This window comes from Myotis myotis, unplaced genomic scaffold (genome assembly GCF_014108235.1).
Source record: "Myotis myotis isolate mMyoMyo1 unplaced genomic scaffold, mMyoMyo1.p scaffold_m19_p_18, whole genome shotgun sequence".
NCBI lineage: Eukaryota > Metazoa > Chordata > Mammalia > Chiroptera > Vespertilionidae > Myotis > Myotis myotis.
In genome coordinates this window covers 13,023,819-13,037,382 of record NW_023416322.1, presented here as the reverse complement: position 1 = coordinate 13,037,382, position 13,564 = coordinate 13,023,819, and the positions used below count along the sequence as shown (strand labels likewise).

At 49.0% G+C, this 13,564-nt stretch overlaps 1 protein-coding gene across 1 annotated transcript; it reads right to left on the bottom strand.

Moving 5' to 3' along the window:
* Nucleotides 1-999: 999 nt before the first annotated feature.
* SERTAD4 (SERTA domain containing 4) lies at nt 1,000-11,769 on the bottom strand. The gene is made up of 4 exons (XM_036344474.1): nt 11,405-11,769; nt 6,330-6,521; nt 4,930-5,045; nt 1,000-2,348 (listed from the first exon to the last, which is right to left on the bottom strand). Exons 2-4 carry the CDS (start codon nt 6,502-6,504, stop codon nt 1,551-1,553), a joined length of 1,089 nt encoding a protein of 362 aa, XP_036200367.1. The 5' UTR covers nt 6,505-6,521; nt 11,405-11,769; the 3' UTR covers nt 1,000-1,550.
* Nucleotides 11,770-13,564: the final 1,795 nt, after the last annotated feature.

The following is a 13,564-nucleotide window of genomic DNA, read 5'->3' as shown; positions in this document are numbered from 1 at the left end:
AAGAAATGATTGAGAAAAACGTTGACCAAATACGTAGACTGTAGCTATTGCCGGCTGAGTCCCATTTCTCCAAAATAACTTTCCCAAACCTAAAATCTTTACATTCTTTAAGATAAAACCTTATTGATCACCACATCATTTATTAACATTGTGCTTCTTAATCAACAGCAAAAGTTATATATAAAAAACCACATGCTTTTATAATCTAAACGAGTGAAATGATGCAAAACAGATTAAAATATAATGCATGCCACTGGTTCATGAACTTCATTGGACAAGAAAACCAAACCAAACCAAACGACCCCAAACCCAAAAAACCCAACCCCAGCAACAGACGGTTGCCATAGAAAAGCCAAGCAGCTAGCGCTGGTTCCCAACAGCTCTCTCTATTGTTTCCTCCATCCTTTCAAAAAATGCCAAATTCAGAAACAACTGGGCATCAAAAATAAAGGAACAATAGAGATGTCGAATCAAAAGTTGAACGCAATAGCTCGAAGGTAACGGTTTCCAAACAATATCAATCCACCCTGTGTGTCTTTTTCCTGTTTGTTAAATCCCTGCTGTAACTCTGATTCATCCTTAATTTTCACATTGGCAAAAATTAAGATAAAGTAAGGCACCGAAAATCGCCCTGTATACCACTTCCCTCAAAGCCTCATCACCCATCGCAGGCAAGCGGGAACTTGCAGGGAGCCCCCTCCACACATAGTGCTGATTGCCGCCCCTAGACAGGTGTGTCTCCTTTACGTTATGTCCTATTTTCATCTGTCACACAAGACTGTTAAATACAAATACTTAACAGCACCATGAAGCCATTTCACCTAGCTCCCTGTCTTCAGTCTTTCATTCAGAAAAAAATACTGTAGCCTATAGACCAGTGGTTCTCAACCTTGGCTGCACATTAGAATCACCCGGGAATCTTTTTAAAATCCTGATTTCTGGGCCTCATCCTCCGGAAATTCTGTTTCTTTGTTATGGGGCAAGGCCACATTAGTAACAAAGAAACAGAATTTCCAGAGGGTGAGGCCCAGAAATCAGGATTTTAAAAAGATTCCTGGGTGATTCTAATGTGCAGCCAAGGTTGAGAACCACTGCTATAGACGAAGCAGACCTCCTTTGCTGGTTATATTGATTTGTTTACCAAATACCTACCTAATTCATTGGCAAACGTTGAAGGTTTTTAGCTAGTGACAGGCTCCTTGGGGATAATGGACATGTCACAAGGGCGCATTGTCGCTCCCCCCCCCCCCCCCCCCCCCCCCCCGGTCTAATCTACTGGTCTTTTCTGTAAGAAAACTAAGGTAGACTTTTAAGCATGAAGTCAACTGTTTTCTTGGAAAAATTACCACACTTCTAAGTAGCTCACTGATGCCTACTATACAGATGTTTTACGCAATCTGCTCTCCAGGCATTAAAACGACACGGCATGTTCATGGCATAATCGTATCAGTTGTACAAAACTAGAAAAACCCATTCAGAATAAAATGTAGGCGCGCTAATTGATCATGCTGAGCATGCGTCGGAGTTGCGGTGGGAAGATGGCTCGTGTTTCACTTCCTTTTGCTGCAGCACAGTTTGTTGCCCGGTGAAGGCTCCTTTCTCCTCAAGGACTTTTTCCAGGACTCACTGACACTGTGTTTTTCACTAGAGCCAGTCTCAAAATAATCATAAAATTGGCCTTTGCACTCAAAAGCGAGGTCATTTCCCACAGGTTCATGGCTTAGGGGGCCACCAGCCCTGTCAGTGTCATCGTTTGATTTCTCCTCATGTAATCTGGCCTTTTCCTGAACACCAAGCGACCTGACATTAGTAACAAAGATTTCGCTGGCAGGTATATGGCCATCACCCTTGTAAATTGGTGCACCGCCTACATCAAAATCCACCTGGTGGGAACAACTTGGTAAAGGCAGAGGGGAAGAGGAAGAGGAGGAGGAGGAGGAGGAGGAGGAGGAGGAGGAGGAGGAGGAGGAGGAGGAAGAAGAGGAGGAGGCAGTGGTGGAGGCACTTCCAACATTAGCATTGACAGAAAGGGGTAAATTTAGGTAGTGACCACCACAATCTTGGTAAAAGCAGCAGGCATGAATCTTTTCACACTCCTCTTTGGCCATCCGCGGTCGTTTCCGGTAAGGGCAGTCCTGAGCCACGAACCACTCCTGGGCAGGGGCGCCATTGAACGAGCAGGCAGGGAAGCACCAGTTATTCTGCATGATAATTTCTCCATGGATCCTTTTCATCAAATTGTTTATCAGGACAGATCTTCGGAGGTACACTTCAGGATCGTCGATAAACTTTAGCTTCTCTAAGGACATGTAAAGGATGTGGGCTCGCTCCTCAAAAATGGAGATGGTCTAAAAATCCAAACAGGAAGAGAAAGCTTAGGAAAGGGACTCTATGAATATATCATCGCAGCATCATTCTTTCTGGGCCGCGTCTGGATCTGGGAATGCGTGGCCCTGTTTCCCCAGGTTCCTGTAGAGCAGTGGTTCTCAACCTTCTGGCCCTTTAAATACAGTTCCTCATGTTGTGACCCAACCATAAAATTATTTTCGCTGCTACTTCCTAACTGTAATGTTGCTACTGTTATGAATTGTAATGTAAATATCTGATATGCAGGATGGTCTTAGGCGACCCCTGTGAAAGGGTCGTTCGACCGCCAAAGGGGTTGCGACCCACAGGTTGAGAACCACTGCTTTAGAGAGGTTGACCCCAGTGATACTAACGGCCCCTTCCTGACTCACCGGTGTGGCCAAGCCCCAGGGAATCCAGCCACAAGTCAGACCTCCGCAGGGACAAGCCAAGTTGCTGCCTCTTTCATGGCACAATGAGGAGGACGGAAAAGATACTGAACCCCTGCTGTAAGAAGTCATGAGGATAGTTTCTCTGGAGGGCAGAGAGGTAGTGACTAGAAGGGGAGTCATGGAAGGGTTCTGGGTTCTGGTGATGTTGCTTCTTGATCTGGATACTAATGACATAGATATGTTCACTGTGTGAAATTCTCCAAGCTGTACTCTTATGATATTGTGCTTTTATGTGTGCAACACACATGTATATATGTGGCGAGCCGGCACAGCCATGGCATACTCAGCCCCACACTGGGCGCCTTATGTGCCGCGCCAGCTCAGCCAGGTTCGGTGACCCTGAGAGGGGGCGGTGAAGGATTAGAAAAGACAGACAAGAGAAGAAAGCTGGGTCAGGGTGGGACGCTGCCCTCTCGGATGGAGACACAGCCCCATGGACTACAAGCCGTGTCTTTATTTTAGAGCCAGATTCCACAGGGCGAAGTAAGGGCGTGGTCAAGATGTTTACAACGTTCTCGTGGGTTTCGATCCTACAAGCACCTGAACTCTATCAAGCCCACATCACTCAGGCACGTGGGGCCACGTGTTCGGACCATAGGTTCAAGCTTACAACTACAGCTGTTGGCTATAATTGTGCTGGGAGGGCTCTGCCCTCCAAGCTGAGACTTGCACGTGGCCATGAGAGGACTGTGCCCTCTCATTAGTCCGAGGCTTGAACCTATCCAAACACTGTAGCTGCTCTCCACACATATAGACACACAGACTCACATATTGTATGTCAATAAATGCTTTTAAAAAGATGCCAACAGACAAGTCATCATGAGTCCACTTCAAAGCCTGGCCTAGCTGTGAAGGGGCATGAGATCTGGTCTCCATGTTGTCCCTTTTTCAATCCTCTGGGTTTCATATTTGCAATGATCTTTGCTCGAAAGGGGTACGATGATTAAGGAATGAAGCTCAGAACCTGAAAAGTTCTGAAGGGCCAAAGTAGGCATCCTTCTGGGCCGGGCAGGAGCAGGGATGCAGAGAGGGAATGAAAGGACTCACTCCTGAGCTGGGGGATACCATGTGTTGGTACAGATCCAGCAGCAATTGGAAAACTGCTACAACCATAACACAAGCTAAAGTGGAAACACACTGCTGGTGTCCTAGGGGCCAGCTCTTCCAGCTCATAAAAAAGTCAAGTGGCAGCATAACCTGAGGAGCGGGGAACCGAACCAGCCCAGGCTGACCAAAGGCAGGGACTACGCACGCAGGGAGAAGCCCAACACCTGCCAGTGTGTGCTGATGTCTTCATGAGCAGGGTCAACGTGACTTCTACAGGACAGGGGTGGTGACGGGAGACGTGGGGGAGTCAGAAGAGACAGAGAGAAAGATGAACCGAAAACTAAAACGCCTCTCTGCCTTTCAGACAACTAGGGTCTGGGCTGATTAAGTCAACAGCTATATTTTGAAGAAAGATAACAGTAAGGAAAAAGAGATGGTGTTTGAAGAGCTTAGATGGCCAGTTTCATTCTTCTATACACTTTCCTGATCCTGTGATTTTCTTATAATACGTGCAAAAAGTGAGCTGTGGTGTTTTCTTGGGAATGGATGATATAGTTGAAGAAACTGAGCATATGTAACAAATGTGCAATGAAGTGCAGGTTTCTACTTTCATGCACACATTGGAGGGAGGGTGAGTCCATCCCTAAAGGGTGGGGCAAAGCCCGGAGGAAGCACCCCTCGTGGGCACACGCAGAGGGGGCGCTGTCCTAGGAGCCAGAGCTGAGGGCGAGAGCGGGTCAGGAAAGGGAAAGGTCATTTCAGCTCAGCACACGTGAACACCAGGACTAGCCACAACCCGTAACACAGCCCGAGAAGAAAAGGAAATCATTTGTAAAAGAGACGCTCCTTGGATTATATAATTCTGTTATTTCTGGGCAGTGGGGCGCCTGCTGGCTCTTTTCTCAACTCCTTGTGAAAAATAACGCAGGACCCAAAAAAGTGACAACGATTAATATGGCTGTGATGAGAAGTAGCTCCCTTTCATTGCTTGGGAGGAACAATTTAATTTTTGGAAATGGATCAGGCAACTGTTACTCAGTATCTTAAACTCTTAATAAAAGTAATGACTATTAAAAAAACATACTTTATGGCTACAGCTGCTGAGTGGTGGGTGAAAATCCTCTTCTTCCACGTACTTCCTCTTAAAGTATGTGATCTTGGATGTTGTTATAGGATTTGAAATTCCCCTGTAATGTGATCCTGTGGTAATAAATCAGATATGACAAATGGCATGCGGTTTGCCAGAGGTTCTCCAAACAAAATACTTTTCTCTCCTTTCCTTCTCTAGAAGATAACTTGGCTACGTATCTCTCTGTACATGTGGTGATTAAAAACAAACACTTGTCTTAATAATTGCTATCATACAGAATCCTGTGACCCAGGCCAGGCAAAGCTTTCTAGACAATGAGAGAGGAAAACGACATATTTCAGCCTTCACTACATACTCAGGTTCTTTGCACAGGCAAACTCAAAAGGGGAGGACTGTAACAACTCTGAAATAATATTAATATTTATTCAAATTGTTTAATTAAATCCATGATACCCTAACACCACTCAAATACAGGGTGCCCTCTCCCCAAAATGTATACACTTTAACAGCTGATAGTTCAATTTCGAAAATGAAATGTATTTTAATAAACGCTGTCTTTATAATCATTCAAAGTGTGTGTACATTTTGGGGGACACCCTATATATACATATACTAAGTTATAAGCATAATAATTAAACGACTTTCAAGTATTATTGGCTTTAGGTAAGGAAAGAAATGATTAACGGTACATGGGAATTGTAATATTTCTTCTTTCAAAATATGAAATTTAAAATTTAAATTCTGGATAACTAAAGTCCTTTTGGCTCTCAAAAATGGAACATGCCAACCATGAATAAGTAGGGTCTACTTTTTTAAGACCACAGCTTTTAATCCTTTTTTAGCAAACCAGATTTCACAAGTACTTGTTTTACATGGTAGGGTTCTTTAAAAATTGCTAGTACTACACACAAATCCAAAGGAGCTTACCTTAAAATATTACAATAAAGAGTGAGAAAGAACCTAGTTCTGTTTTCTGAGCTTTGACGCTTTTCCCTACAATACCAAAGCCAATTGTGTGCTTAATAGGAAGAAGAGACACAGCACTGCTGGCCCCAAGAGCAGATTCCTTTTTGTCTCATGGGAGGAGGATTTCATTGTCAAGCCCCCTGGGGCTTGTCTAGCTTTGAGAGAACCATGCAATTCCACAAAACCCAAACCCCAAACTGAGAGTTTCAAAATCTGGTTTGGTTCTCTTAAAAAAAAAAAAAAAAAAAGACACATGACTTCGACCGGAAGCAGCAGCACATGTCCAGACTCAGATTTGAATGCAGTTTAAGTATCACCTCTGGTCCTCTCCCTGGAGCCCTGGGCTCAGCTCAGGGAGGCCCTGCAGACACCCCCTCCTCCCACCAGTCTGGCCTCAGAGAGCAGCAGGCGGAGGTCAAGAGCAGTACCTGCCAGCGGGGGGCCGGCTCCCCGGTCTCCCTGCAGAGGAGCCTGTGCTGGCCCTGGGGGGCTCGGGCCTCCGTAGCTGTCAGCCTCCCATAGTGTCTGGTACCCTGCAATTTCAGCAGCTCCTTCCGAGACAATGGGCTCGCAGAATCTATTCATGGACAGAACCAGAGTCATCGCTGACAGCCTCAGATCTGAAAAAACAGAAAACAGCCCCGATCAGGAGGAAGCCAGGCCCTGGCCTTGGCATCTTCATCCCTTTGCTCTGGGAAACTTTTACTTCTGGGTCGTCCCTTCACCCTGAAACAGTTGATTGTTTTTTCAAAGAGAACCTCAGCAAACTCTCTGGCTGCTGTTAGCTCAGCCTCTGCGGTTCGGCAATCTGCATTTCATGGGCGGATCTTTAAAACCCCATCTCGTATTGTTCTCAGATTCCCCTCAGCCCTCTTCAAGACAGCTGCTTTGCCTCCTAAACACATTTTCCTCCTGCCCTTGCCGCAGAAAATGTACCGCTGGCAGGCAAGGCCAAAACCCTTGCGCTTCCTTTCTATTAATAAGGCGAAATCAATTTTCTAGCCAATCCCCCGAGAGTCTCCTTTGATGAAATCCGCTAATCAATCAAAAGAAAGGGGTAGGGGAGGCAGAAACCTCCACCAGGAATCCCTACTGATGCTCTCAGGCTCCTCGGTTCCGCTGCCCCCTCCTCCTCGCGTTTCCGCAGGGCCAGTTCCTCTACAACATGCTGGGGTTCCCTCCGCTTTCTTCTCCCAAAGCGAAGCAGACAGAGACACACTTGGTAGTTGTTTCCACCAGCCCTGATCGGCCTGAACTGGATCTGCCTCCAGTCAAAACACTGAGAGATGAAGACAGAAAATTGGCTCCAGTTTCAAGCCGTGAGTTGCAGTCCCACAGGAGCCAAGCACAACATCAACGGAGCAGGCAGAATATTAAACAGGAGCCAGGGCTTTGGGGCCAGAGGCAGCCGACAACTCTTTACACGGCAAAGCCCAGACACAAGGCAGGAACTTTCCAAGAGGCAACACACCACACTCATGCCCTTCTCTCCAGTTCGTGTCCTTCCCCAGGGCCTCCAGGGAGACAGGGAGCCTTCTTGCTCTGTGAAGCGAGCTGGGCCCCTCTATAACTCAGGTTTGGGGGGTGGTGGGTCATGTCCATGGGGGCTCAGTGCCTTCCCTTGGTCCTAAGTAGGCCTCAAGGTGGGGTCAAGAGTGAGTTCAAGGGAGAAGAGGGTCTGATACTAAAGTAAAAAGACTCAGGGGCCACAGATCAGTGGTGACAGAAGAGCAGCCTCGGTGCCTCCCTCAGTGCCAGGTCCTTTAGGAGAGCCAAACCTTCACCCTCACTTTGCAGTTTAAAGAACTGTCACAAAGAGTGATGTCAGGCCTGCTTTCTGCAGATTGACTGTCTTGCACATACGCATGAAGGGTCTAGTTCTTGCTTTCTTCTCCAAATTATACAGCTTTTAATGTTTTGGGGAAAGGGTGACTCCCCTCCCATTGTCTCGTGGGAGACTATTATTACCTACATGTTATAACAAGGGGCCACTTCCAGGTAAAAGACACCAGGGGCAGGGAAAAATAGCTTCATTAAAGTGACAACGTCCTTCTGACAAACACAGAAGCTCTTGGCAGCAATGGCTCCATTCTTCACACAGGCTTCTCTTGGGGACCCTAAATTCCATCTCAACCTCACTAGAGAGTGAAGCAAAGCCTTCTATAGACAGGGAAGTGTCTGGGGTGGTGGTGGGGGGGGGTCGGGGGAGGGGGGTCAGTGGCTGGAATTAGGTCCCAGCTGATTGGGCTTCTAAACCACTTACCCCTTCTCTTTCCAAATGCCCTCCAAAGAGGCAGCTGCTAGGACTTATTAGAAAAATCTTATTGCAAGAGAAGAAGAAGAAGAAAAAAGAGGTTCTGTGAATTCTCTAAAAAGAAATGGTGGGACACATCATTCATTTTGTCCTTTGAGTCACCAACCAAAGAATTGAAACTACATTGATTGAACAAACTACGCCATTCTGTCTGTCACCCCCTCCAACGCTGCATCCGAACAAGTTATAAAACCTCATGGTAATTTATTCCCTGAAGACTCTCATGACATGGTCCAAACTGAAACTCTTAACCTATTTTAAGACAATTGCATCAGGAAGTGCTATTGCCATGAACATATGAATTAGAGGTTTTTCTGAGGCAGCAGCCCTCTCTTGGTGACTGCAACAATATTTTCCAGCTTGACATTTACCCTCCCTTTTGTGCTGGATTCTAGGAATAAGATCCAAACTTTCTGCCCAAGAAGAACTTTTATTACATTGAAACCAAAGCAGGTTGACAAATCCATGCCCCGTAAGAGAGGAAAGTATTTGCAGGCCCGAGCAGCAATTACCTTTGTTTAACAGGACATTATGTGGGCCCTGGGCTGTGTTATGTCAGTAAGAGTTTGTTTACATTTTAAGGACTTATTGTTGTAGCTTTTCTGGTTAAGGATTTCAGTGTTTCTATTTGTTAGTATTGTTTCCAGTACATAAATATTTATCATCACGCATTGGAACTTGAATCGTGAACTTGAAACCAGGCAAAATTGTTTTTATTTTGGCTGTTTTTTCCCTTTATGATACTAATTTCAGTAAGTTTTTCTTTTCTGAATTGAAAACTTTGACACACAAAATCCTAACCTGGAGAGGCTGAGTTCCACAGCTATTGCGTCTTCCTAGTCTATTTAAAATTTACAGTCGAGGATGTTAACAAATGAAGAAGGCAAGTTTAAGGTTCAGGAAGAATTGGAGTGTGCAGCGCTAAGCACCGATGTTTCACGTGATTCTTTATTTGTGTTATATATGCAGACCCACACTGTCATTATTCTCTGTAGGATGAGATTTACATATCATTTCTACTACTGAAGTCAGAAGTTTAAGTCCACAAATTAATGTGCTGTTAATACTAAATATAGCCACCAAGATCTATATTAATGGCAAAATCTGCTTAACATGAGAGATGAGTGGATTAAAAAACAAAATAAAACAAAAACAAAAGTGTGTTCAAGTGTGTTTTGTTCATACATTGGGTTTAAAAAAAATCAAAAGGCTCTAACCTTTTATCCTCAGGCTCCTACATGCCTGTTTTGTGAGCCAAGTGGATGTAGTGGTATGACCCCTCCAGCATCCCCAGGCGGCTGAGGGAGGGCTCAAGCTTTCCCAGCAAATGCTCCCAGTAAAGTTACCAGGCACTTCTATTCAGTTCGGTTTTTCCAGATGGGCTGGGCTTTTTTTCTCGGAGCCATTATGATGCTAATAGGAGTGACTGGCACACAGAACAGGGGAGCCCCAGATTCAGTGGCACCTTGAATCTGACTGAGGCCTCTGGTCATTCTTTGCCCCGCACCCCCCATCTGTCCTTAGAAATTAGGGAACATTTTACTAAGAGCATTATAGCAGTTAGAGGTCTGATCCCAATCCTGGAAAGCAGGGAAGTAAAGGGCTTGATATTTTCAAAGCACCGACATTGCCCGTCTCAAATGCCCTGCCCCAGTGGAACCAAGCCCAGGCCTCCAGTGTCCCTAGTAAGATCTCAACAGTTCAACCCAGCTCTTGATGGCGGTGGTGGGAGAGGCTGGATGGGCGCAATAAAATCCTTCCAACCCTTCCAACATAGACAAGACACCGCTCTTCTGCCAGGCCTGGCAGAGAACACCTGTCTGCCCTGAGAAGTACATTTCTCGGAGGGCCATGAGCTCTAGGCCAGGTCCTGGGCCCGAGGAGGAGCGGTGGAAGGTGGGTGTCCACGTCGCTGGGGCCAGGTCTTCCCATCCCAGGCCCCAGCCTGGGATCCGAAGCTTAAAGGACCGACCCCCTGCGGGCTGGCAGCAGCCCTCAAATCCCGGCTCCCAACCAGACACACCCCCGGGGTCGTGCCCCAGCCTCCGAGCCCCTCGGTGGGGCAGCGAGCAGCGCCCTGGCTACCACCGGCCGGCCGCAGGGGAAAGCAAACAACACCCCAAGTGTCTGGGAACAAAGGCAAGTTGTCTTTCCACAGGCTCTCCTGCAGAATAAGAGCTATTATTATTCTTTCTTTTCTTCTTCTTCTTCTTTTTTTTTTTTAAACCAAGTTTCCTTCTAAGGGAAATAAACACCAAAGGTGGGATTCCAAGGAAATGACTCAGGGCGGTTGGCTGGGCTCTGGCGATGCTGGCCGGGTCCGCGCTCAGCCCGCAGCCGATCCCGCCCGCCCGCCCGCCCTCCCCGCCAAGCCCGCTCGGAGCCCGCGGCTGCGGGAGCGCCCCGCGCGGCGGGAGAACCGGGGCTGCGGGTCCGCGATCGCACCTCCCGCCGGCGTCCGCCGGGCTGCGCCACCCCACGCCTCGACCGTCCGCCACAGCCGGACCCTCGGGAAAGTTGCTAGGGCCGTTGGGGGCGGGCGGGGGGAAGGGAGGAGAGGGGCGGAGGCGTGGACCAGGCGGGCAGCCGCCGAGCCCGCCCGGGAGGTGAGCTGAGGACAGAGGAGCCGCCGCCGCCCGCACGCGGCTGGGCTGCCGGGGCGGAGGGTGCGGGGGCGGAGGTGGCGGGGGACAGAAGGTGTCAGCTCCGGCGGCGATTCCTTTTTCCTGCAAACGCGGGCTTCTGGCGTCCACATCCCTCCCCTCCCCACCTGCCAGGTGCCGCGGCGTGCAGACCCGGGGGCACCCCTCCCGCCGACCCCCGTCCTCTCGGATCTGGGAACCAGCGGCCACCCAGGACCCCGAGGGCTGCCGGAGCCACCTGCCCCTGCGCTCGGCTCGGTGCGCGCGGGCGGCAGCCGGAGCCCCGGGAACAGGAGCCGCGGCGCCCCAGCCCCGTGAAAGCCCGGGCCACCTCCGCGCCCAGCTGCGCCCTCACGCCGCCCGCCCCCTCCCCCCCTCGCCCCCGGTCCCGCTCGGGCCCGAGCGAAACCACTCGGTGACCTCGGCGCAGCTCGGGGGCCGGGAGGGCGCGGGGAGGCCGCGCGGGTGTCCGTCCTCGCGAGCCGATGCCCCGGGGCTCGGCCTCGGCCCCGCCGCCCCCGCCGCCCACGCCCAGCCCGGCTCTTACCGCGGGGTCAGCCGGGAGGCGGCGGCCGCGGCGCTCCAGCCGCTGCTTGTCCGCTGGGGGCTCGGCGCCAGCCCGGCTGCCGGTGCCCAGTCGCGCCGGTCCCGCCCGGCGGCCCGATCGGCGGTGGCCGCTGCTGAGCGGCGGGCGAGGGTCCGGGCAGGTCCCGCCGCCGCGACTGGGGCGCCGCGCCGCCGTCGCTGCAGACGGTTATGGTAATGAGCGGCTCTGTCTAGCGAGGTGCGTGTGAAACCCGTCAATCCTGTTTGCCATTTCCCCGTGGATTTCCGCGGAGAGGTGGTGCAGGATGCCCCCAGGGTGAGAGAGGGAACATGACAAGCGTGCCCGCTCTCCCGCCCTCCCTCTGCTCCCGCCGCCGCCGCTCCTCCGGCAGCACACGGGGCGCCTTCCCCTCACCCCCACCCAGCCCGCCCCCTGCCTCCTGCCCGCCCTCCCTCCCCTCTCTCTCCCCTCCCCTCCCCTCCCGGTGCCCGGGGACAAGCGGGCCCAGCTCCAGCCCGCAGCCCAGACCAGACCCCACGCGCTCCCGGCTCCCGCCCTAGCCCTGGGGGCTCGGTTTCAGCCGGATAATGCATTCACTCGGCAACCTTCGGAGATAGCTTCTCATTTTTTAAAAAATTCGGTTTAGTTTTGTTGTGCGTGCGTGCGTGTGATTAAAAAAAAAAAAAATCTGTGCTTTCCCACCCTTTGCAAAAGACTTTCTTCTCCTTTGCCACAGCGAACGGAGATGAGAAACAGATGTCTTTGCAGGACCGAGCAGTTATTCCCCCCTCGCCGCCCGCCCCCGCCCGGTCCCCTCCGGAGCTGCATGTGGATAAAAAAGCAACCTTGGTCTTGCTGCAACTTCCATTGGCAACACTTTCTGGCTGGGGAGCCTCCAGGGAAAACCTCCAGGAAATAAAAAAGCAGTAAAGGAGGCTGTCCTTGGTCAAGAGAATGTAATTTAAACCACCCCGGAATCACGTTATTTTTGCAACTAGTAATTTTCCCCTATATTGGGCTCAATTGGAGTTTGTTTTTTTGAAACATTAATTCATAACTTCTGTCTAGGGACCCCTCGGTGGTGGAGATGGGTCATTTCAGGTGTAATGAACGCAGAGGCTTGGAAGGCAGAGACCTCATAAAAGCAGGGGGGGAAGGCACCTGCACAAAAGTGTTACAAAGACTGTAATGTTTGTTTACTGCTACTACGCCAGATGTGCTAAATATAACACTTCTTTAAAACAGTGATCCTCCGACTGTGAAAAACCAAACCTCTGGCTGCCTGGCTCCCTGGGAATCCAGGAGAGGCACAGGCTGAAAATGGGGGGGGGGGGGGGGGGGGGAAGGAGCAAGATCAAGCGTGAGGATTAGCATCTGCAAATTGAACTCTATCTAATTTGCATGTTTATTTCTTAGAATTGTAATTAAATTTGTGTAATAAATGTTTTCCATTTCATTTGTACACTTAAAATTTGGGTGACTGACATGCAGTTAAGTGAATTTCTTTTTGGAAAAAAAAAAAGCAAATGTAGTTTATTCAATAAAGCAGCAAACAAATATTAACCATAATTAGGACTAATCTGCTTTGAAGGTATTTTTGTTGAACTTTGTACATGAAAGCCCTCTCAGAGGTTTGAAGGGTATTAGGGAGCCGAGAAAAGGCAATTATGCTGAAAACAGACAAACTCAACAGACTTCCAGGAGCAGAATTTAATTTTTTTTCCAAAAGACATTTCAGGGTTGCATGCCTAAAATTGGGAATGGGCATTCATCTTGGCTTTATTCTGAATCATATTAAATTGCATTGGCTCAGGCATGATATAGGCCATTATGATGATAATTTAAGAATTGTAAAGATGCCATTTTGTGCAATCAATGGGTGTTGCATGCCCAGATTATGGGTAGAATATAATTTTCATTTGGGTGGGGGAGGAGGGCAAGGAAATGCACAAGGGCATTCAGAGCTGTGCAAGGACTTGAAAAATCTAAATATCAAAAAGTGGTTAGTGCTTAACGCAAATGAAGAACTAGGCTTGGAGGCATGGCTTATTACTGTTTTTATCTCCCGATATTAAAGTTTTATAGCATTTAAAGGACTATGGGGAAATCCCCACATACACTTGGCTGTGTCAAAATACATAAAACCAAAAGGAGTAAATT

Excerpts from the sequence above, each read along its gene's own strand:
- SERTAD4 (XM_036344474.1), bottom strand. The coding sequence starts at position 6,504 with ATGACTCTGGTTCTGTCCATGAATAGATTCTGCGAGCCCATTGTCTCG. Across the intron at positions 5,046-6,329 it reads AGCCGGCCCCCCGCTGGCAG|GATCACATTACAGGGGAATT; the intron begins GTACTGCTCTTG and ends TTATTACCACAG. Across the intron at positions 2,349-4,929 it reads TCAGCAGCTGTAGCCATAAA|ACCATCTCCATTTTTGAGGA; the intron begins GTATGTTTTTTT and ends TTGGATTTTTAG.